The sequence below is a fragment of the Pelodiscus sinensis genome, chromosome 32 (assembly GCF_052426305.1).
Source record: "Pelodiscus sinensis isolate ZL-2025 chromosome 32, ASM5242630v1, whole genome shotgun sequence".
In the NCBI taxonomy this organism is placed as follows: Eukaryota; Metazoa; Chordata; order Testudines; family Trionychidae; genus Pelodiscus; species Pelodiscus sinensis.
This window is the reverse complement of record NC_143083.1, coordinates 1,471,071-1,493,350: the sequence shown is the minus strand read 5'-3', so window position 1 is coordinate 1,493,350 and position 22,280 is coordinate 1,471,071. Positions and strand designations below refer to the sequence as shown.

The 22,280-nt window shown below is 46.8% G+C and overlaps 1 protein-coding gene across 17 annotated transcripts in view; it reads right to left on the bottom strand.

Annotated features, from left to right (window-relative positions):
* The window catches only part of ZFR2 (zinc finger RNA binding protein 2), a 119,852-nt gene that overhangs the window by 35,148 nt on the left and 62,424 nt on the right, over positions 1 to 22,280 (bottom strand). For all 17 annotated transcript variants that reach the window (XR_012896744.2, XR_012896743.2, XR_012896745.2 and 14 more), the window contains 2 exons: positions 18,930 to 19,075; positions 3,544 to 3,682 (listed from right to left, as the gene is read on the bottom strand). Coding sequence is in view for 13 of the 17 variants with exons in the window: in XM_075903327.2 (XP_075759442.2) it covers positions 3,544 to 3,682; positions 18,930 to 19,075 (285 nt within the window). In the remaining 4 variants the exon portion in view is untranslated. The remainder of the gene's footprint in view (positions 1 to 3,543; positions 3,683 to 18,929; positions 19,076 to 22,280) is intronic.

Here is a 22,280-nt window from a genome sequence, read left to right as displayed (position 1 = left end):
AAGGAAAAGGTCCAGATAGGGATCGTCAAATCGTAGAAGTAAATGTGTGGTTGTTCAGGTGGTGTCTGATTTCCTCAACCATAGGATGCTGTTCCAGGCACAAGGATTGCTAGGAAGAGATGGGATGCACCTAATGAAGAAAGGGAAGAGCATCTTCATGGGCAGGCTTCCAAACCTAGCAAGGAGGGCTTTAAAATAGGTCATGGAAAGGTATAAACTGTTCAGGAAGGACAGGTGAGGGAGAAAAGGAGGAGGAGTTGTACTGTAGGTAAGAGAGCTGTATGATTGCTCAGAGATCCAGTATGAAAAACCGGTTGAGAGTCTTTGGGCTAAGCTTACAGGCAGGAGCAACAGAGGTGATACGGTTGGTACCTGCTATAGACCTCCAGATCAGGTGGATGAGGCTTTCTTCGGACAACTAACAGAAGCTGCCAGATCACAGGCCCTGGCTCTCATGGGGAAATGTAATCACCCTGACATCTGTTCGGAGACCAGTACAGCAGTGCACAGACAATCCAGCAAGTTTTTGGAGAATGTTGGGGACAACTTCCTTGTACAGGTGCTGAAGGAACCGACCAGGGGCCATGCACAGCTTGACCGGCTGCTAACAAACAGGGAAGAATGACTAGGAGACGTAGATTTGAATGGCAACCTGGGCAGCAGTGACATAAGATGGTCGAGTTCAGGATCCTGACCAAAGGAAGAAAGGAGAGCAACAAAATACACACCCTGGACTTCAGAAAAGCAGATTTTGACTCCCTCAGAGACCTGATGGGCAGGATCCCCTGGGATGCTAACATGAAGGGGAAAGGAGTCCAAGAGAGCTGGCAGTATTTTAAAGGAGCCTTATTGAAGATACAGGAATAAACCATCCCGATGCACAGGAAGAAAAGCAAGTATGGTAGGCGACCAGATTCACTTAGCAGTGAAATCCTTGGTGAGCTTAAACACAAAAAGGAAGCTCACAAGAAGTGGGCACTTGAACAGATGACGGGGGAGAAGTATAAATACATTGCTCGAGCATGCAGGGGTGTAATCAGGAAGGCCAAAGTGCAATTGGAATTGCAGCTAGCAAGAAACGTGAAGGGTAACAAGAAAGGTTTCTACAGGCATGTTAGCAGTAAAAGGGTGATCAGGGAGGGTGTGGGACTTTCACTGGATAAGGGAGGTAACCTAGTGACAGATGATGTGGAAAAAGCTGAAGTACTCAATGCTTTTTAGCCACTATCTTCACAGACAAGATCAGCTCCCACACTCATAGACTTTAAGGTCAGAAGGGACCATTATGATCATCTAGTCTGACCCCCTGCACAGTGTGGGAAGGAGGGAAGTAGCCCTCGGTGGAGAAAGAACAGGCTAAAAACGATTTAGAAAATTTAGACATACACAAATCAATGGGGCAGGATTTAAATGCATCCAAGAGTGCTGAGGGAATTGGTATATGTCATTGCAGAGCCATTGGCCGTTATCTTTGAAAAACTCACAGTGATCGTGGGAGGTCCTGGACGATTGGAAAAAGGCAAGTGTAGTGCCCATCTTTAAATACGGGGAGGAGGACAATCCAGGGAATTACAGACCAGTCAGTCTCAGTCCCTGGAAAAATCATGGAGGGGATCCTCAAGGAATCCATATTGAAGCACTTGGAAGAGGGGAAAGTGATCAGGTATAGTGAACCTGAATTCACCAAAGACAAGTCATGCCTGGCCAATCTGATTGCTTTCTATGACAAGGTAACTGGCTCTACGGACATGGGGAAGTCAGTAGACATGATCTATCTTTACTTTAGCAAAGCTTTTGATACGGTCTCCCACAATATTCTTGCCAGCAAGTTAAGGAATATTGATTGGATAAGGGAACTGTATGGTGGAGAGAAAGATGGTTAGATTGTTGGACTCAATGGGTAGTGAGTGACCAACAGTTTGATGGCTGGTTGGCAGTCGGTTTCAAATGGAATGCCCCATGGTTCCAGAGCCCATTCTGTTCAACATCTTTATTAATAACATGAATAAGGGGATGGATTGCACCTTCAGCAAGTTTGAGGATAACACTATGCTAGGGTTGGAGGGTAGCGATGGGGGCCAGAGTGACTTAGACAAATTGGAGGATTGTGCCAAAAGCAATCTAATGAAGTTCAACAAGGACAAGTGCACTTAGGACAGAAGAATCCCAAGCACTGCTACAGACTGGGGACTGACTGGCTAAGCAGCAGTTCAGCAAAAAAGGACCCGGGGATTACAGTGGATGAGAAGCTGGATATGAGTCAACAGTGCGCCCTTGTAGCCAAGAAGGCTAAAGGCATATTAGGTTGCATTAGGAGGAGCATTGCCAACAGATTAAAAGAATTATTCCCCTTTATTTGGCACTGGTGAGGCCACATCAGGAATACTGTGTCCAATTCTGGGGCCTCCATTACAGAAAGGATGTGGACACATTGGAGAAGATCCAGCAGACGGCAACCAAAATGATTAGGGGGCTGGAGCACATGGCCTACGAGGAGAGGCTGAGGGAGTTGGGCTTGTTTAGTTTGTAAAAGAGTGAGGGGGGATTTGAGAGCAGCCTTCAACTACCTGAAAGAAAGTTCCAAAGAGGATGGAGAGAGGCTGTAATGACAGATGGCAGAATGAGGCTCCCAGTTGCAGCGTAGGAGGTTTAGATTGGATATTAGGAAAAACTATTTCCCTAGGAGTGTAGTGAAGCACTGGGATGGGTTACCTAGGATGGGATCTCCATCCCTAGAGGTTTTGATGTCCCAGCTTCACAAAGCCCTGTCTGGGATGATTTAGTTAGGGTTGGTCCTGCTTTGGGCAGAGGGCTGGAGTCAATGACCTCCTAAGTTCTCTTCCAGCCCTAGGATTCTATGAGTGGAGGGGAAGGTATGCAGAATGTAGGCATGATAAAAACTAAAGAGGCTTAAGTGTCTAGGTACTGGGGGTTAAGAAGAGTATACAGACAGCTGCTTTCAAATGACATTGGGCTTAAAGTGCAGCAGGGGAGGTTTAGATTGGACATTAGGAAAAAATTCCTAACTGTCAGGGTGGTGAAATATTGGAATAAATTGCCAAGGAAGGTGGTGGAATCTCCCTCTCTGGAGATATTTAAGAACAGGTTAGATAGACATCTGTCAGGGATGGTGTAGATGGAGCTTGGTCCTGCCTTGAGGGCGGGGGGCTGGACTCAATGACCTCTCGAGGTCCCTTCCAGTCCTATTATTCTATGATTCTATGATTTTGTAGCTGAACATAAGGACAGGATAGGCAAATCATATCCTTTAAAGAGAAAGTTATTAATCTGGAGTTCATATGTTTATCTGGTCAGGCAGTCCAGCATTTCAAACGTGCATTTGTCGAAAACTTTGCAACCAACTAAAAGCAAAGTTAATCTGTGCCCATTACTGATACCAATTCTGGGTTTTTAGGAAACATAACATTAATCGTGCAGTATTCCAAGAATACACAAAGGAATAGACATTTGAGCCTTGAAACAGAGTTTCAAGATGCCAGACTTTTTCACATTTCTCCTGGAACAGAATCAAGGGTTACCTACCAAGAGAGGAGGAACTGGCATGCCAGGTCTGCCCATAAGTGGGGGTGGATGCCAGTCTGCAGCCATCCAACGCCACTGGTCCTCCCAGTATAACTGCTCTTCCTCTACTCGCCGCCAGTACATTTCCTCTTTGTAGCGCCTGAATGGAAAGAGGGCAAAATACGGCATTTACACAAAGTGAAGATGAACTACATTGAAGTAGTTCAGGCCTCAAAACAGTCACTGGTCTCTGACCAAGTGATCAGGAAAAACTACGATACTAGACTTAACAAATCTATATTATTTTAAAAAGTTTTTCCTGCATCCCACAGCCCCTCCCCACCTCCACTGTCCCGCCTCCTCACTTTCTCCCCACTGTTAACCCAGCAGGAATTGGCAACCCATGGTTCCTGGACCCCAACAGGAGCAGTAGCACTGAAGGTAAGCTGCTGCTAGTGGGCTTCTGGGGGGGAGGAGGAAAATTGCAGCAGGGAGAGTGGGGCAGCAGAGAGGCCTGCTGTCGGGGGGCAAAAGCTCCAGCTGGGTAGGAGTGGGGCGGAGTGCAGTAAGGCCTATGGTGGGGGGCAGAGGGAACCACAGGAGAGGCCCGCTGTGGGGCAGGGCATACTGGACTGTGGGACATTCCGGCCCCTGAAACAGGCTAGGAAGCACCCAGTCCCTGAGCTGGGGCCAGGAGCGGATGTGCCTCTGTTAGCCACCACGTGGCACACTGCCAGGAGTTACAATTTCTACAACAGGGGGAGGGAGGGAGGGCCGGAGTGGGGGTCACCCCGGTCCCTGAAACGGGGCTGGGAGGCACCCTACCCCCCAGAGCCAGAGCTGGATGTCCAGCCCTGGCTCAGGAGCCGGGGTGCCTCCTACAGGGTGATCCCCAGCCTGTCAGCCCTCACCCCTGGGCCTCTGCAGCAGGACCTTCTGCCTCCTGCCACAGGTCTCACTGCCAGTCCCCCGCTACTCTCCCCCACACTGCTGGCCACTGACCCAGGGCTGGATGTCCTTCCAGCAGCTGCCACGTGGGCAGGTGTCTGCCAGAGTTTGAATTGAGCCGCGTGGCTCTTCCGCTATCTGGGGTGGGAGAGTAGGACACTTGGGTGGGAGGCAGTGTGTGGAAGCCGTGGTCAGGATGTGGGAGCTGCAAGGGCTCGTGTGGGGAGGAGGGCCATGTGGGGGCTCAGCTGGGGGCAGGAAGGCACAAGTGGAGGGCCTCTGGGAGCTGTGGGTGGGGGGGGGAAGGGGCACATAGGAGCTGTGGGAGCTCAGGTGAGGGCAGCATGTGGGAATCGTGGGGGCTTGGGTTGGGGGTGTGCGGAAGGTTTGGGGAGGGAGGGCATGGGAGCCTCATGATCTCTTGGGGGCTTGGGTGGGGTATATGGGGATGCGAGGGAGCTGTAGAGCCTCATGGGGGCTCAGGTGGGGGGGTGCATAGGACACGCACAGTGCCCCAGTGGTTGGGGGGCATGCAGGGGCCACATAGCCTTGCTCCTCGCCAGCAGGGGGCCAGAGCCTTGTTCCCTTCCTCCTCCCTGCCAGAGCAAGAGGGTCAAGCCAAGCCCTCTCCCCAGCCAGTGGCCATAGGTAGGGAGCCAGGCCAGTCACAGCTTCCATCCGGCCCAATCTCCACCCAGCAGCCCGAGGAAGGGAGCCAGCCCAACCTCGGCCTGGTCCAACCCCCCAGTGGCCAGGACGGAGGAAGCCGGGCCAGCTGAGATCTCTCCCCCACTGGTAGCTGGAGAGGGGATAGCTGGAGCAGGCCAGGGCTGCTACAGCTCAGCCTGGCCCTCCCCAGCGGATGAGGAGAGAGCGGGAGCTGCCTATCCCTGGAGAGGGGGGATGGCGAGCATAGTGAGCAGGGGGCACCATCCCCAAATAACTTATAATACTCATTTATGATCAAGTTAGCAAGAGTGTCTCAGGAGAATATGAAGAAAATTAACAGGAACATCTGATTGAACTGTGTAAGGCGGCAAAAACAGAACTGGAAATTGCTGACCTTATTTCCTGCCCTAGTTCTGCTGTGTACCTTTTAAACAGATACTGAATTTCACTCAGACGCCGACTGCGTATCAGTGAATTAAGGGAATTATTAGTAGGTCAAGATTCTGCAAAGGATGAGATAAGGAGGAGACAATCTTAAGATGCTTTTATACTCGTTCTATGCAGAATTCATATACACAAACTAAAACACTAGTGATATCCTCTAGCTGAATGTGGTACCTCCAGTTCCAGATGCCTACTACCTGCCAATACTTGGGTTGGGTATGATGGGGGAGCAAGAATACTGAAGTATTACAAAAACTATCCATCGTCCCACTCCACTCAGTGCTCTGCTATAGAGGTTCTCAAAGTATGGGCCATTCCTCAAGGGCGGGCTGCAAAACAGTTCTGGGTGGTCTTCCCTGGGTGGGGTTCGGAGGGCAAACATGAAGGAGATTCTCGCCCTGTGCAGTAAGGATGGTTCTTCAAGATGTGCGTACCTGTGCGTTCTCGCGCCGCTATTGGGAGATTTTGCCTAGCAGTGCTTTCCCATACCACACATTAAGAGGGCTGGAGAAGGGAGTATAGAGATTGTGTAGCCCAATTTCCCATACCACACATTAAGAAGTATAGAGATTGTGTAGCTCAATTTCCCATACCACACATTAAGAAGTATAGAGATTGTGTAGCCCAATTTGCTCTGGAGAACCAATTTCTCCATCGTAACAAGGGCCCGTTGTTGATAGAAGGTCCTAGACAGTGAAGGAAAGTTGTATTTGGATGCACTGGATCTTTGGGATTGTTGCTTTCAGAACAAATTGATAAACTTAAAAGTAACAAGTCACTGGAACCAGATGGCATTCACCCAAGAGTTCTGAAAACTCAAATGGGAAATTGCAGAACTATTAGCTGTGGTTTGTAACCTAGCCTTTAAATCAGCTTCTATAGCTAAAGACTAAAAGATTGCTAATGTCATGCCAATATTTAAAAAGGGCTCTAGAGATGATCCTGGCAATTACAGACTGGTAAGTCTGACATCAGTACCAGGCAAATTAGTTGAAACTACAGTAAAAAATAAAACTGTCAGATGAATATAATTTGTTGGGGGAAAGTCAACGTGGTTTCTGTAAAGGGAAATTATGCCTTACTAATCTGCTAGAGTTTTTTGAGGGGGTCAAACAAACATGTGGACAAGTGGGATCCAGTGAATATAGTGTATTTAGAGTTCCAGAAAGCCTTTGACAAGGTTCCTCACCAAAGGCTCTTAAGTAAAGTAAATTTTAATGGAAAAAGAGGGACGGTCCTTTTGTGGACTGGTAACCGGTTAAAAGACAGGAAACAAAGGGTAGGAATAAATGGTAAGTTTTCCAAGTGGAGAGAGGTAACTAGTGGGGTCCCCGAAGGGTCTGTCCTGGGACCCATCCTATTCAACTTATTTTTAAGTGATCTAGAGAAGAAACACAAGGAGGAAAAAGCAACAAAGGAGGACCCCCTCATTCGAATGGAGGAGGTAGGGCAATCAACTGGTTGTTTGTACACAAATGCAAGAAGCCTAGGAAACATACAGGAAGAATTAGAAGTCCTGGCCCAGACTAAGAACTATGATTTGATTGGAATAAAGGAGACTTGGTGGGATGACTTGCATGACTAGAGCACTGTCATAGAAGGGTATAAACTGTTCAGGAAGAACAGCGGGGGAGAAAAGTAGCAGGAGTTGCAGTGTATGTAAAAGAGCAGTATGATTGCTCAGAGATCCAGTATATAGAGGGAGAAAAGTCTGTTGAGAGTCTATGAGTTAAGTTTAGAGGTGGAAGCAACGGGGGTGATGTTGTGGTTGATGTCTGCTATAGACCACTGGATCAAGTAGATGAGGTAGATGAGGCTTTCTTCAGACAACAGAGAGAAGCTTCCAGATCACAGGCCCTGGTTCTCATGGGGGACTTTAATCACCGTGACATCTGTTGGGCGACCAATACAGCAGTACACAGACAATCCAGGAAGTTTTTGAAGAATTTTGGGGAAAACTTCTTGGTACAAGTGCTGACCAGCGGCCATGCACAGCTTGACTTGATGCTCACAAACAGGGAGGAATTAGTAGGGGAAGTAGAGGTGGGTGACAACCTGGGAAGCAGTGATCATGAGATGGTAGATTTCACGATCCTGACCAAAGGAAGAAATAAGAGTAGTGAAATACACACCCTGGACTTCAGAAGAGCAGACTTTGACTCCCTCAGAGAACTGATGGGCAGGATTCCCTGGGATGTTTACATGAAGGGGAAAGGAGTCCAGGAGAGCTGGCAGTATTTTAAAGAAGCCTTATTAAAAGGCACAGGAAGAAACCATCCCAATGAACAGTAAGAAAAGCAAATATGGTAGGAGACCAGATTGGCTTACCGGGAAAATACTTGGTGAGCCTAAAACACAAAAAGGAAGCTTACAAGAAGTGGAATCTTGGACAGATGACTACAGAAGAATATCAGTATATTGCTCAAGAATGCAGGAAGGCGAACGCACAATTGGAATTGCAGCTAGCAAGGAATATGAAGGGTAACAAGAAAGGTTTCTACAGGCATATTAGCAATAAGTGGGTGATCAGAGAGGGTGTGGGGCTCTTACTGGAGGAGGGAGGTAACCTAGTGACAGATGATGTGGGGAAAGCTGAAGTACTCAATGCTTTCTTTGCCTCTGTATTCACAATCAAGGTCAGCTCTCAGACTAATGCACTAGGTAACGCAGTATGGGAAGGGCAGCCCCTGGTGGGGAAAGAACAGGTTAGGAACTATTCAGAAAAGCTAAACAAACAAAACCATGGGTCCGGATTTAATGCATCCAAGGGTACTGAGGGAGCTGGCAAATATCATTGCAGAGCCTTTGGCCATTATCTTTGAAAACTTGTGTAGATCGGGAGAGATCCTGGATGTTTGGAAAACGGCAAATTTCGTGCCCATCTTTAAAAAACGGAAGAAGGACAATCCAGGGAAGTACAGACCAGCCTTATCTCAGTCCCTGGAAACATCATGGAGGGGATCCTCAAGGAATCCATTCTGAAGCATTTGGAAGAGGGGAAAGTGATCAGGAATAGTCAACATGGATCACGAAGGGCAAGTCGTGCTTGACTAATCTGATTAGCTTCTATGATGAGGTAACTGGCTCTGTGGACGTGGGAAAGTCAGTGGATATGATATACCTTTACTTTAGCAAGGCTTTTGATATGGTCTCCCACAATACTCTTGCCAGCAAGTTACGGGAGTATGGAGCGGATAAATGGGCTGTAAGATGGATAGAAAACTGGCTAGATGCAGGGCTGGACTGAGCCATTCCAGAGCCCCAGGCAGACAGGGTAATTGCGCCCTGGGTTGAGGGAGGGCGCATATGCGGCCCTGCCCCTCGCGCCGGCATGTGGGGGAGGGTGCGTGGAGCTGGCGGCAGCAGGACACACATGCCCGGCCTGGCCCAGCCCGGCTACTGCCCAGGGCCGCCTGGGGTGGGTCGAGCCTGGTTGTGCAGGGCCCCATGGCTGCGGGGGGAAGGACACTGCTGGCTGGCTCTGCGGGTGTTAACGTGGCCCCCGCCTGGGAACTGCTGCAGCCCACAATCCGGGAGCCAGGCGTGTGGCGCCTGATGGCAGCTATAAGGAAAGCTGCACACCCCTTACTGCTGCCATCAAGCACCCCCCATAGGTTGGTGCCCCGGGCAGATGCCTGGCTAACCCATGCCTTAATCCGGCCCTGCATCAACGGCTCGAAGTCAGCTTTGCAGTTGGCTTCCAGAGGAGTGCCCCAAGGATTAGTTCTAGGACTGGTTTTATTCAATATCTTTATTAATGACCTGGCTGAGGGGATGGATTGCACCCTGAGCAAGTTGGCAGATGACACTAAGGCTGTGTCCAGACTCAGGGGTTTTTTCGAAAAAACTTCACCTGCGTCTAGACTGCAGCCGCGTTCTTTTGAAATTAAATCGAAAGAATGCGGCTTTTCTTTCGACGGTGGTAAACCTAATTCCACGAAGAAGAACGCCTTCTTTCGAAAGTGCTCTTTCGAAATAAGGCGTTCTTGAAAGCAAACAGTCTTTTTAGAAAGAGAGCATCCAGACTCCGCGTGCAGTCTAGACGCTCTCTTTCGAAAGAGGCTTGCAGTCTAGACATAGCCTAAGCTAGGGGGAGAGGTAGATACACTGGGGAACAGGGATAGAATCCAGAGTGACCTGGAGAGATTCGAGGATTGGGCCAAAAGAAATCTGATGTGGTTCAACAAGGACAAGTGTAGAGTCCTGCACTAGGGACGGAAGAATCCCAAGCATAGTTACAAGCTGGGGACCAACCAGTTAAGTAATAGTTCTGCAGAAAAGGACCTGGGGATTACAGTGGATGAGATGCTGGCTATGAGTCTACAGTGTGCCCTTGTAGCCAAGAAGGCTAATGGCATATTAGGTTGCATTAAGAGGAGCACTGCCAGCAGATCTCAAGAAGTGATTATTCATAGAATCAATCATATAGCTGGAAGAGACCATAGAAGGCCATCAAGTCCAGCCACCTACCCAAGGCAGGACCAATCCCAACTTAATCAACCCGGCCAGGGCTCTGTCAAGCCGAGACTTAAACACCTCTAGGGATGGAGACTCCACTACTTCCCTAGGGAACCCATTCCAGTGCTTCACCACCCTCCTAGTGAAATAGTTTTCCCTAATATCCAACCTGGACCTCTCCCACTGCAACTTGAGACCATTGATCTTTGTTCTGCCATCCATTACTTCTGTGAACAGCCTTTCTCCATCCTCTTTGGAACCTCTTTTCAGCAAGTTGAAGGCTGCTATCAAATTCCCCTTCACTCTTCTCTTCTGCAGACTAAATAGGCCCAACTCCCTCAGCTTCTCCTCATACGTAATATGCTCCAGCCCCCTAATCATTTTGGTCACCCTCCGCTGGACCCTCTCCAATGCATCCACATCCTTCCTGTAATTGGAGGTCCAGAACTGGACATAATATTCCAGATGTGGCCTCACTAGAGCCAAGTAAAGGGGAATAATCACATCTCTGGATCGAATGGCAATGCTCCTCTTAATGTAACCTAATATGCCAATTAGTCTTCTTGGCTACAAGGGCACACTGTTGACTCATGTCCAGCTTCTCATCCACTGTAACCCCCAGGTCCTTTTCTACAGAACTGCTAGTTAGCCAGTTGGTCCCCAGGCTGTAACAATGCTTGGGATTCTTCCATCCCAAGTGCAGGACTCTACACTTGTCCTTGTTGAACCTCATCAGATTTCCTGTGGCCCAATCCTCCAATTTGTCTAAGTCACTCTGGACTCTATCTCTGACCTCCAGCGTGTCTACCTCTCCCCCTAGCTTAAGTGTCATCCGCAAACTTACTCCCCTCGTCCAAGTCATTAATAAAGATGTTGAACAAAACTGGCCCCAGAACCGAACCTTGGGGAACTCCGCTAGAAACCGACTGCCATCCTGACATCGAGCCGTTGATCACTACCCCCTGTGCCCAACCTTCCAGTCAGCTTTCTATCCATCTTACCATCCATTTATCCAATCCACATTCCCTTAACTTGCTGGCAAGAATATTGTGGGAGGCCATATCAAAAGCCTTGCTAAAGAAAAAGGTCGATTACATCCACTGACTTCCCCATGTCCACAGAGCCAGTTACTTTATCATAGAAGCTAATCAGATTGGTCAGGGATGACTTGCCCTTCATGAATCCATGCTGACTATTTCTCATCACCTTCTCCTCTTCCAAGTGCATCAAAATGGATTCCTTGAGGATCCCCTCCATGATTTTTCGAGGGACTGAGGTAAGACTGACCAGCCTATAGTTCCCTGGGTCGTCCTTCTTCCCTTTCTTAAAGATGGGCACTACAATCGCCTTTTTCCAGTCTTCTGGGATCTCTCCTGATCTACACGAGTTTTCAAAGATAATGGCGAAAAGCTCCTCAATGACATTTGCCAACTCCCTCAGTACCCTCGGATGAATTAAGTCCGAACCCATGGATTTATGTATGTTTAGCTTTTCTAAATAGTTCCTAACCTGTTTTCCCCACCTTCATCCCATATTGTGTCACTTAGTGCATTTGTCTGGGAACTGACCTTGTCTGCGAAGACAGAGGCAAGGAAAACATTAAGTACTTCAGCTTTCCCCACATCATCTGTCACTGAGTTACCACCCTCATCCAGTAGGGGCCCCCCATCCTCTCTGATCACCTTCTTGTTTCTACAGGCATGTTAGCAAGCTTTTTAGTTATCCTTCACATCCCTTGTGAGTTGCAATTCAAATTGCGCTTTCGCCTTCCTGATAACTCGTCTGCATTCTCAAGCTATACATTTATACCCCTCCCTAGTCATCTGTCCAAGTTCCCACTTTTTGTAAGCTCCCTTTCTATGCTTAAGTTCACCAAGGATTTCCCCGGTAAGCCAATCCAGTCTCCTACCATATTTTCTTCTCTTGCTATGCACTGAAATGGTTTCTTTCTGTGCCTTCAATAAGGCTTCTTTAAAATACTATCAGCTCTCCTGGGCTCCTTTCCCATCAGACCTCTGAGAGAATCAAAGTTTGCTTTTCTGAAGTTCAAGATGCGGATTTTACTACTCTGTTTTTTCCCTTTGGTCAGGATCCTGAAATCTACCATCTCATGATCACTGCTTCCCAGGTTGTCACCCACCTCTATTTCCCCTATTAGGTCCTTCCTATTTTTAAGCAGCAGGTCAAGTTGGATCCTTCAGCACTTGTACCAAGAAGTTTTCCCCAACATTCTCCAAAAACTTCCTGGATTGTCTGTGTACTGCCGTATTGGTCTCCTAACAGATGTCAGGCTGATTAAAGTCCCCCAAGAGAACTAGGGCCTGCGATCTGGAGACTTCTCTCAGTTGTCCGAAGAAAGCCCCATCTACCTCATCCACCTGATTCGGCAGCCTGTAGCAGACACCATCCACAACATCACTGCTGTTGCTTACACCTCTAAACTTGACCCATAGACCCTCAACAGGCTTTTTCCCCTCTATATAATGGAGTTCTGAGCAATCATAGTGCTCTCTTACATACAGTGCAACTCTTCCTCCTTTTTTCCCGTCTGTTCTTCCTGAACAGTTTATACCCTTCCATGACAGAGCTCCAGTCATGCTAGTCATTCCACCAAGTCTCTTTATTCCCTTTTATTCGGCTCTGGGGAGGCCACATCTGGATTACTGTGTCCAGTTCTGGGCCCCCACTATAGAAAGGATGTGGACGCATTGGAGAGGGACCAACGAAGGGAAACCAAAATGATTAGGGGGCTGGAGCACGTGACCTAGGAGGAGAGACTGAGGGATTTGGGTTTGTTTAGTCCGCAGAAGAGAAGAGTGAGGGGGGATTTGATAGCAGCCTTCAGCTTCCTGAAGGGAGGTTCCAAAGAGGCTGGAGAAAGGCTGTTCACAGTAGTGAGGGAGGGCAGAACAAGGAGCAATGGTCTCAAGTTACAGTGGAGGAGATCTAGGTAGGATATTAGGAAAAACTATTTCACTAGGAGGGTAGTGAAGTACTGGAATGGGTTATGTACGGAGGTGGTGGAATCTCCATCCCTAGAGGTTTTTAAGTCTCGGCTTGACAAAACCCTGGCTGGGTTGATTTAGTTGGGGTTGGTCCTGCCATGGGCAGGACTTGATAACCTCTTGAGGTCTCTTCCAGGTCTATGATTCTAGAGAAAGGGGCAAACAGTGAGGTGTCATAATTTGAAGATGATACCAATCTGCTCAAGATAGTTAAGACCAAAATAGACTGTGAAGAGCTTCAAAAAGTTCTCACCAAACTAAGTGATTGGGCAACAAAATGGCAAATGAAGTTTAATGTTGACAAATGTAAGGTAATGCACATTGGAAAAAATCCCAACTATATATGCAATATGATGGAGTTTGACTACAACTACTCAAGAGACAGATCTTGGAGTCATTGTGGATAGTTCTCTGAAAACATCTACTCAGTGTGCAGCGGCAGTCAAAAAAGAAAATAGAATGTTAGGAGTCATTAAAAAAGGGATAGAGAATAAGACAGAAAATCTCTTATTGCCTCTATATAAAACCATGGTACGCCCACATCTTGAATACTGCATTCAGATTCTGGAAGAATTTCACCATGATTTCAACAGCTTCCACCCCACCATTAACCTCAGCATGGACCAATCTACACGGGAGGTCCATTTCCTGGACACCACGATACAAATAAGTGACGGTCATATCAATACCACTCTATACCGAAAACCTACCGACCGCTATACTTACCTGCATGCCTCCAGTTTCCATCCCGGACACACCACACGATCCATTGTTTACAGCCAAGCACTGAGGTACAACCGCATATGCTCCAACCCCTCAGACAGAGACCTACACCTACAAGACCTTCAACAAGCATTCTGTAAACTGCGATACCCACACGAGGAAGTGAGGAGACAGATTGACAGAGCCAGACGTGTACCCAGAAGCCTCTTGCTACGGGACAAGCCCAAGAAAGAAACCAACAGAACACCACTGGCCATCACCTATAGTCCCCAGCTAAAACCTCTCCAACGCATCATTAGTGATCTACAACCCATCCTGGACAATGATCCCTCGCTTTCACAGGCCTTGGGAGGTAGGCCGGTCCTTGCCCACAGACAACCCGCCAACCTGAAGCATATTCTCACCAGCAACTACACACCGCACCATAACTCGAACTCAGGAACCAATCCTTGCAACAAACCTCGGTGCCAACTCTGCCCACATATATACACCAGCAACACCATCACAGGACCTAACCAGATCAGCCATACTGTCACTGGTACATTCTCCTGCACATACACCAACGTAATATATGCCATCATGTGCCAACAATGCCCTACTGCTATATACATCGGCCAAACTGGACAGTCCCTACGTAAAAGAATCAATGGACACAAATCTGATATTAGGAATGGCAACATACAAAAACCTGTAGGGGAACACTTCAATCTTCCTGGACACACAATTGCAGATCTAAAAGTAGCCATCCTGCAGCAAAAAAACTTCAGGACCAGACTTCAAAGAGAAACTGCTGAGCTACAGTTCATCTTTAAATTTGACACAATCAACTCTGGATTAAACAAAGACTGTGAATGGCTTGCTAACTACAAAAGCAGCTTCTGCTCTCTTGGAATTTACACCTCCAGATCAGCTGCTAGAAGTGGGCCTCATCCTCCTTGATTGGATCCACCTGGTCATCTCCAGCCTGATCCTGGCCTGCATATTTATTCCTGCCTCTGGAAATTTCCACTACATGCATCTGACGAAGTGGGTCTTTGCCCGCGAAAGCTTATGCTCCAATACATCTGTTAGTCTATAAGGTGCCAGATGTAGTCCTTGTCTCTTTTGCAGATCCAGACGAACACGGCTACCCCTCTGATACTTGACTGCATACAGAAGTGGTCTTCTCATCTAAAATTTTTATATATATATATATATATATATATATATATATATATATATATATATATATATATACACACACACACATATACACACACACACACACACACACACACACACACACACACACACACACACACACACAGAGAGGGGGGGGGTAGGCAGGCAGGCAGGCATTGGAAAAGGTTCAGAAAAGGACAACAAAAATGATTAGGGGTTTAGAACAGGTCCCATATAAAGAGTGATTAAAAAGACTTAAAAATTACAAAAGCAGTTTCTCCTCTCTTGGGGTATGTCTACACTACCCTCCTAGTTCGAACTAGGAGGGTAATGTATGCATACCGCACTTGCTAATGAAGCCCGGGATTTGAATTTCCCGGGCTTCATTAGCATAAGCGGGGAGCCGCCATTTTTAAATCCCCGCTGCTTCGAACCCCGTGTAGCGCGGCTACACGGGGCTCGAACTAGGTAGTTCGGACTAGGGTGCCTATTCCGAACTACCGGTACACCTCGTTTCACGAGGAGTAACGGTAGTTCGGAATAGGCACCCTAGTCCGAACTACCTAGTTCGAGCCCCGTGTAGCCGCGCTACACGGGGTTCGAAGCAGCGGGGATTTAAAAATGGCGGCCCCCCGCTTATGCTAATGAAGCCCAGGAAATTCAAATCCCGGGCTTCATTAGCAAGTGCGGTATGCATACATTACCCCGCTAGTTCGAACTAGCGGGGTAGTGTAGACATACCCTCGGTGTTTACATGTCTAGATCAGCTGCTAGAAGTGGGCCTCACCCTCCCTGACTGAATTAACCTCCTTATCTCTAGCCTTATTCTGGCCTGCATATTTACACCTGCCTATGGAAATTTCCACTGCATGCATCTGATGAAGTGGGTCCTTGCCCACGAAAGCTTATGCTCCAATACATCTGTTAGTCTATAAGGTGCCAGATGTAGTCCTTGTCTCTTTTGCAGATCCAGACGAACACGGCTACCCCTCTGATAAAAAGACTTAGACTTTTCAGCTTAGAAAAGAGATCTACGGCTGAAAAGATCTAATCATGTGTGCTTTCTCTCGAGGTGTAGACTTGTATTGAGGGTGTTTTGATTTGTGATGAACCGAGTCCACGGCCAATGAATTTGCGTGGAGATGTGAGAATAGGAAATCCATCCCTCTTGCAGGGACAAAGTATTTTCTGTCCGCCCTGCGATTGGTGGGGGGCATAGAGTCTGGCATCTGCCAGAATACATCCGATGGCTCCATGATAGCCTCATTGATGGGTAATGCTATTTTTGAGGATGTAGCTAGTTGGAATATTTTGAGTAATTTATATTGTTTGTCTTGCACTTCTTGGAGAGTAGTGTCCTGAGACTGAGCCACTCGTCTGAATAATTCTTGAAATTCGTTTAGGTTGTCTACTGGTGGAGAGGGAAATACTTGAAAAACTGCCTCATCTGAAACAGTGGAAGACTGCGGGACCTGTGAAGAGCTTTCTGAATTGTATTGAGGTAAGTTCTCATCATCATGTGCTAGATCTGCCTGGGTTGTTACTGAGGAATGGGCATTAGAAGGGACGAATGTGCTGTGGTGGCTGGAGACCATGTAGCTGTATGCACTGGTGTAGAGACTAGTGTATCTCATGAGCGGTGGCGATATTGGTGCCATGGCTCCCAAAAAGGCCACTGAGGTTGAAGCTGTTTCGGTGGATATTACTATGGGTAGTTAAGCCACAGAAGTTGTGGGGGCTGTTGAAAAGGATGGTGTTGAGTGGAGTGCCATGAAGCCACTGATCCCGTTGGGGATGAGTGATGTGATGAAAATCTACTCCTCTGCCGGCTGCCACATTCATTTCATGGTGAGAATGGTGTGGGAAAGTGAGAAAAAGCTTCTACATTTTGTCTACATGGGCTGCTAGAGTGAGGTAATATTGGGGAGTGTGGTGAATGCACTGGTGGAGATAGTGTGCCCGACTGTGGGGCTTTTTAGCTGCTTTCTTATGTTCTGGTGCTGGAACACGCTTTAAGTCTGTCTGCCGGTAACCAGCTTGCTCAATCAGTGCCGGGATGCCTGTGGGTGCTGGCATATCCCGTTTTGTTGGTGCGGCTAGTTAGCTGCATTGGTGGGTGCTGACTGTCTTGGTTCCGACTCAGCTCCGTTAACTAAGGTCGGTCTTCACTCCTCCGTGGAGCGAGAAGTGGACGACACCAGGAAATGGGCAGCCTGGGACGTAGTGAGCAGTGATCATGCTGGGGAAGCCTGTGGCACTTGAGAGCCCCTGTGAGGTGATGAACTAGCCCTTTCATGGGGTGCTAAGTGTGCCTATATGCCTGGGGACTTATCCCCCAGTAGTTGGAGGGATTTCTCCCAGAGAAGGTTCTTCAGCCTTATTTTGCGGTCTTTCTTCACGCTGGCCGTTATGTTTTGACAATGCGGGCACTTTTGCACTATGTGGCTTTCGCCCAGGCACTGAATACAGGGTGCGTGTCCATCAGAAATCAACACTGAGTCCGGACATGAATCACATTTCTTGAAGCCAGGAGAGAGCCTGACATGTTAAACAAACGTGAGGAATCAGAACTTGGAGAAAAACCAGAGTAGAAGTGGAAAAAAATGGGGAAGCTTTTTTTGTTTTGTTTTTTGTTTTTAAAGAACTACGTGAAACTACCCTTACACTGACTAAAACTATTAATAACTGGTAAACTAACTATACTATTTTTCAGTTTTCTGTCAGAAAGAAAAACATTGCTGTGACTCCATCTTCAACCGAAGACGGCAGAAAAGGAACTGACGGAAGATCGCTCCGCGCACATCTAATGGACTAAAACAGCACGAGATGCGCATGCATAGGATACGAAGGCACTTCTAGGCAAAATCTCCAATCAGTGGCACGAGGATTCACCGAGACCTGAGTGGAGCATCACACAGACACCACTCGAAGGAAAACAAAGAGATACCATTTTCCAGCCACGCATGGTCATGAGGTAAGGAATGAGGTAGGCCTGGGGTGTGAGGCCATGCAAAAGGAGCTTGGGGCAATGGAGGGAAGCAAGAGAAGCAATAGGGGCAGGGGCCGGAAGAATGAAAATACAATCTTGCCCATGGTGCCATTTTCCCTAAGTCCAGTTCTGGGTGCCTATGAGGCATGTTAGATGTTGGATGGATGACTGGGCTTGGGCTACCAGGTAACAAGCATAAGGCACTTAGTGGTCTGCTGAGGGAGAGGGTGTCAATGGGGATTGGCTCTGGTATCTGCCTGGCCAGTTTACCCTCTCACTGGCCCTTGGCCCTGCTGAAGTGCAGGGGCTGGACATGCCCCACAGGAGGCCTCTCTTTTTATTGGTTGAGTGTGAATAGGGAGCCATAGTGCACAGGTGGGCCTCAGGGGAAAAAAAGTCTAAAAACCCCCGCTCCACAAAAGTGAGTGCAAAATATGAGCCATCATGCAATTCAGTCAACGTAACATTACTTTCACACAGTTTACGGCAAAAACAGGCCTACATCCTCCCCTTCCAATGCTGTTCAGTCACAGAAAGGTTAAAGTACCGGACAGTGAGAAGAGGACAACACAAATGGTTTCACTTTCCCTATGTAGAAGCCATGGTCTTCAATGATACTGCTCTAAAGGATTTTAGATTCCTGTCAGGCCTTAAGTTTTTCTACTATGGCAGGTCTTTTCAACCTTTTACTTCCTACAACTGCACCAAGTCAGTTACTTCACCTATTCAGCCATTCACACTGTTTTCCTCAAATATGCCCAGAATCCTTTTCCAGCAGTGACAGAACAGAAGTCAACACATGCTTTTTTCTGGCATCTCACGGAGAAAACATTCATGTTGATAAGTAAGCATTTGCACAGACAAAGGAGGAGGACAGATCTGTGACCAGCTTCAAGATTATGACTGAAAACCTGTGCACCAGCAAAACTCAAAGGATGGTGTGAATTAACAAAAAGGTATGAATTGTGCAACACCCCATAAAATCCACATTTTTGTGAAAATGATCTCGCCTCATTTCCATGTGCCAACGCTGGTTTTCATCTCTGTGTCTCTTTATCATATCCTTCTGTTTCTGCTTTTTCATCTTCTCCTCGTGCATTTTCCGAGCTCGGTTACTGGGCTTGATCTCAACTGGTAGGTCTGGGTTTACTTTCTTCTACAAAATGTTACAACACATTTTAGAGAAATCTTAAAAGCATCATCACAAAGCTAGTAGAGTATCAATATTCAAAAAGTCTACTACTGTAGTCTTATGATTACATCAGTGTTATTGACATTACACTTGGTTTTTAAATATTTGGTGGCATTTTATTTAAGATAATTTTGTTTAAGAATAATTATTACCATTTTATTACCATTTACTAATTAAGAGAAGTAGACATCGACAGCTACACCACACGCTTAAGTCCCTATTTCCAGAACAAGGAAGTCTCTTTGAAAACTATTCCAACTGCCAAAAAGACCTATCCAAAACAGGTTTAAGACAGAGAATACAATCTAAGAGAAAGATTTTAAAACTTAGATGCCTAAAAGTGGCTGAATTTTCAGAGATGAGTATCCACAACTGCCAATGAAGTAAACTGGAGTTTATGGGTACCTAGCACCTCTGAAAATCAGGCCTAAGGAGTCTTAAATAAGGAATCCAAAATGAAAATACCCAGCTTTGAAAATCTGGGACCAATCTCCAACTTCACATAAACAGAAGACCAGAAGCTGAGATATTTCAAAAGTGATATTCAAAGGCCTAACCAAGGGATGTTAAATACATTTCAATATTCTGAGAATAATTCTAATCTGACTTCATATTAATGCAGTCTCATATAAATGAGGAATATCTGATTGAATATGGGACATCAGTTCTTTAAGAATTCATTTCTGCTGCTTTTTTCTCACCTTAAATCAATGCTGTTTACAGACATTTGGTTGCTATGGAAATGTTGTAATGCTGCATTTGCTGGTGTGGAAAAGATGCTACCAATACAAGTACAAAAACACTTTTTTTGAAGATACAGACCAATAAGGCTACCCCTTTGATCCTAAAAAAATGGTAACTTGAGTTGCAGAACAAGTAGCAGGCACAGGTAAACACTTAGCAAATAGAACTCATATTCTCATGAAAAGGGTCATGACTGATTGAAGCATGAACAACTGAAAACAGAATAAAGTGGCTAGGCAGCAAAAAATGTTTTTTCTCCCATCTCATAGCTTTTAAAAAGTCTCTAAATCTTACAGTCAATGGAAATGAACAATCTGCTCATTACTTTCAAATAAAAAGGCAGAATATTTTTATTCTGTGTAGGCTTCAATAGAACAGCTATACTGAGTCAGATCCAAAGTCCATCTAGTCTAGTATCCTGTCTTCTGACACTGGCCAATGCCAGGTTCCCCACAGAGAATGAACAGGTTATCCTCAAAACATTGTCTCCCATTCCCAGCTACTGAAAGAGGCGGGGCAAACTCAAGCCTGAGGGGCAAATCCAGCCCACCCAGCTGATCAGCAGAGGTGCATACTTACAGCCAAAGGCAACAGCACCTGCAGTGTGTGTACGGTTGCCTCTTACCCCCACCTTCCTCTGTCCTGCAACGGAACTACTTCCAGGACTCTCTTGCTAGCTGTGCAGGGGGGAGCAGGGAAGGGAGTACTGAAGTCAGAGCATCCCCTTCCCCAATACCCCACCTCTGCCAAGCAGGGGTCATAGACAGACACAGAGTCAGCAGAGCTGCTCTAATCTGAAGCATGTGACTCAGAGGAGTGCAGAACAAAGGTGGGGGGAGATAACAGAGCAGCACAGATTTCCCTTCAAGAGACAGTGGGGACTGGACTCGATGACCTCTCGAGGTGCCTTCCAGTCCTAGTATTCTATGGATTCTAGGATTCTTTCAGAAACTTAGCTAGTGCACACACACTCTGTGTCACTGCCACACATACCCAGTGTCACTGCCACACATACCCAGTCTGTGCCACACTATCTCTATGCCACAAACACACAATCATTGTCACATACACTGCTGCACACATTCTCCCATCACTGTCATACATACTCAATGTGTCACAAAATTTGTCTCTCTCTGTGTTTCTCTTTCACACACACACACACACACTCTCTGTAACCCCACTCCTTTCACCTGAGGCCCCGCCCCTTTCAGGGGCTTGGAGCCAGTCCATGACCATGTACCAAAATTTGTGAAGTGGCCCCGTTGCAAAAATTATTGCAGGGACATCATTCTTGCCTATCCTGGCTAATAGCCATTGACAGACCTATTCTGCTAGCAACCACTGGTGGAGGAGTAGACGGCTCTGTCTCGGGGGGACACTGGAAGCTGGTTAATTCTGGCAGCAGGCAGTGCTCCACCCTTTCTCCCAGCACTCCCACCTTGGCTCTGGTGAATCTCTATGCTGCTCTAGATACAGGAGAGAAGGAATCACCCCCCAAGGCAGAAGAGAAGAAGCCATCTACCCCCAAAGGTGGGACGTCTGCAGCCACCACTGTGAAGAGGAAACATAGGGTAGTGGTGGTTGGAGACTCTTTTGAGGGGATGGAGGTGCCCCTCTGTTGCCCTGACATCTTAGGACATATGCTGCCTGTCAGGGGCCTGTATTCGAGATGTTACAGTGGGACTGTCGAGATTATCCGGCCCTTTGACTACCACCCTATGCTACTCATTCATGTGCTATAATAGCAGAGCTAAAGGAGGGACAAGGAAGAACTGGGTGGTGGTGGGAGAAACCCAATCAATATCTTAAATGTCTGTATACAAATGCAAGAAGTATGGGGAATAAGCAAGAAGAACTTCAAGTGCTAGTAAATAAACACAACTACCACATCATTGGTATCACTGAAACTTGGTGGGATAACACACACTATTGGAATACTGGTATAGAAGGGTACAGCTTGCTCAGGAAAGATAGGCAGGGAAAAAAGGGAGGTGTTGCCTTATATATTAAAAATGTACACTCTTGGACTGAGGGCGAGATTAACATAGGAGACAGACTTGTTGAGAGTCTCTGGGTTAGGTTAAAATAGGGGTCTACTACAGACCATCTACCCAGGCAGAAGAGGTGGATGAGGCTTTATCTTAAACTAGCAAAAGCATTCAATGCATAGGATTTGGTGCTAATGGCGGGACCTCAACTATTCAGACATATGTTGGGAAACTAACACAGCATGGCACAGATTATCCAACAACATCCTGGATTGCATTGGAGACAATTTTTTATTTCAGAAGGTAGAGAAAGCTACTGGGGGAGAAGCAGTTCTAGATTTGATTTTAACAAATAGGGAGGAACTGGTTAAAAATTTGCAAGTGGTAGCTTGGGTGAAAGTGATCATGAAATCATAGAGTTCATGATTCTAAGGAAT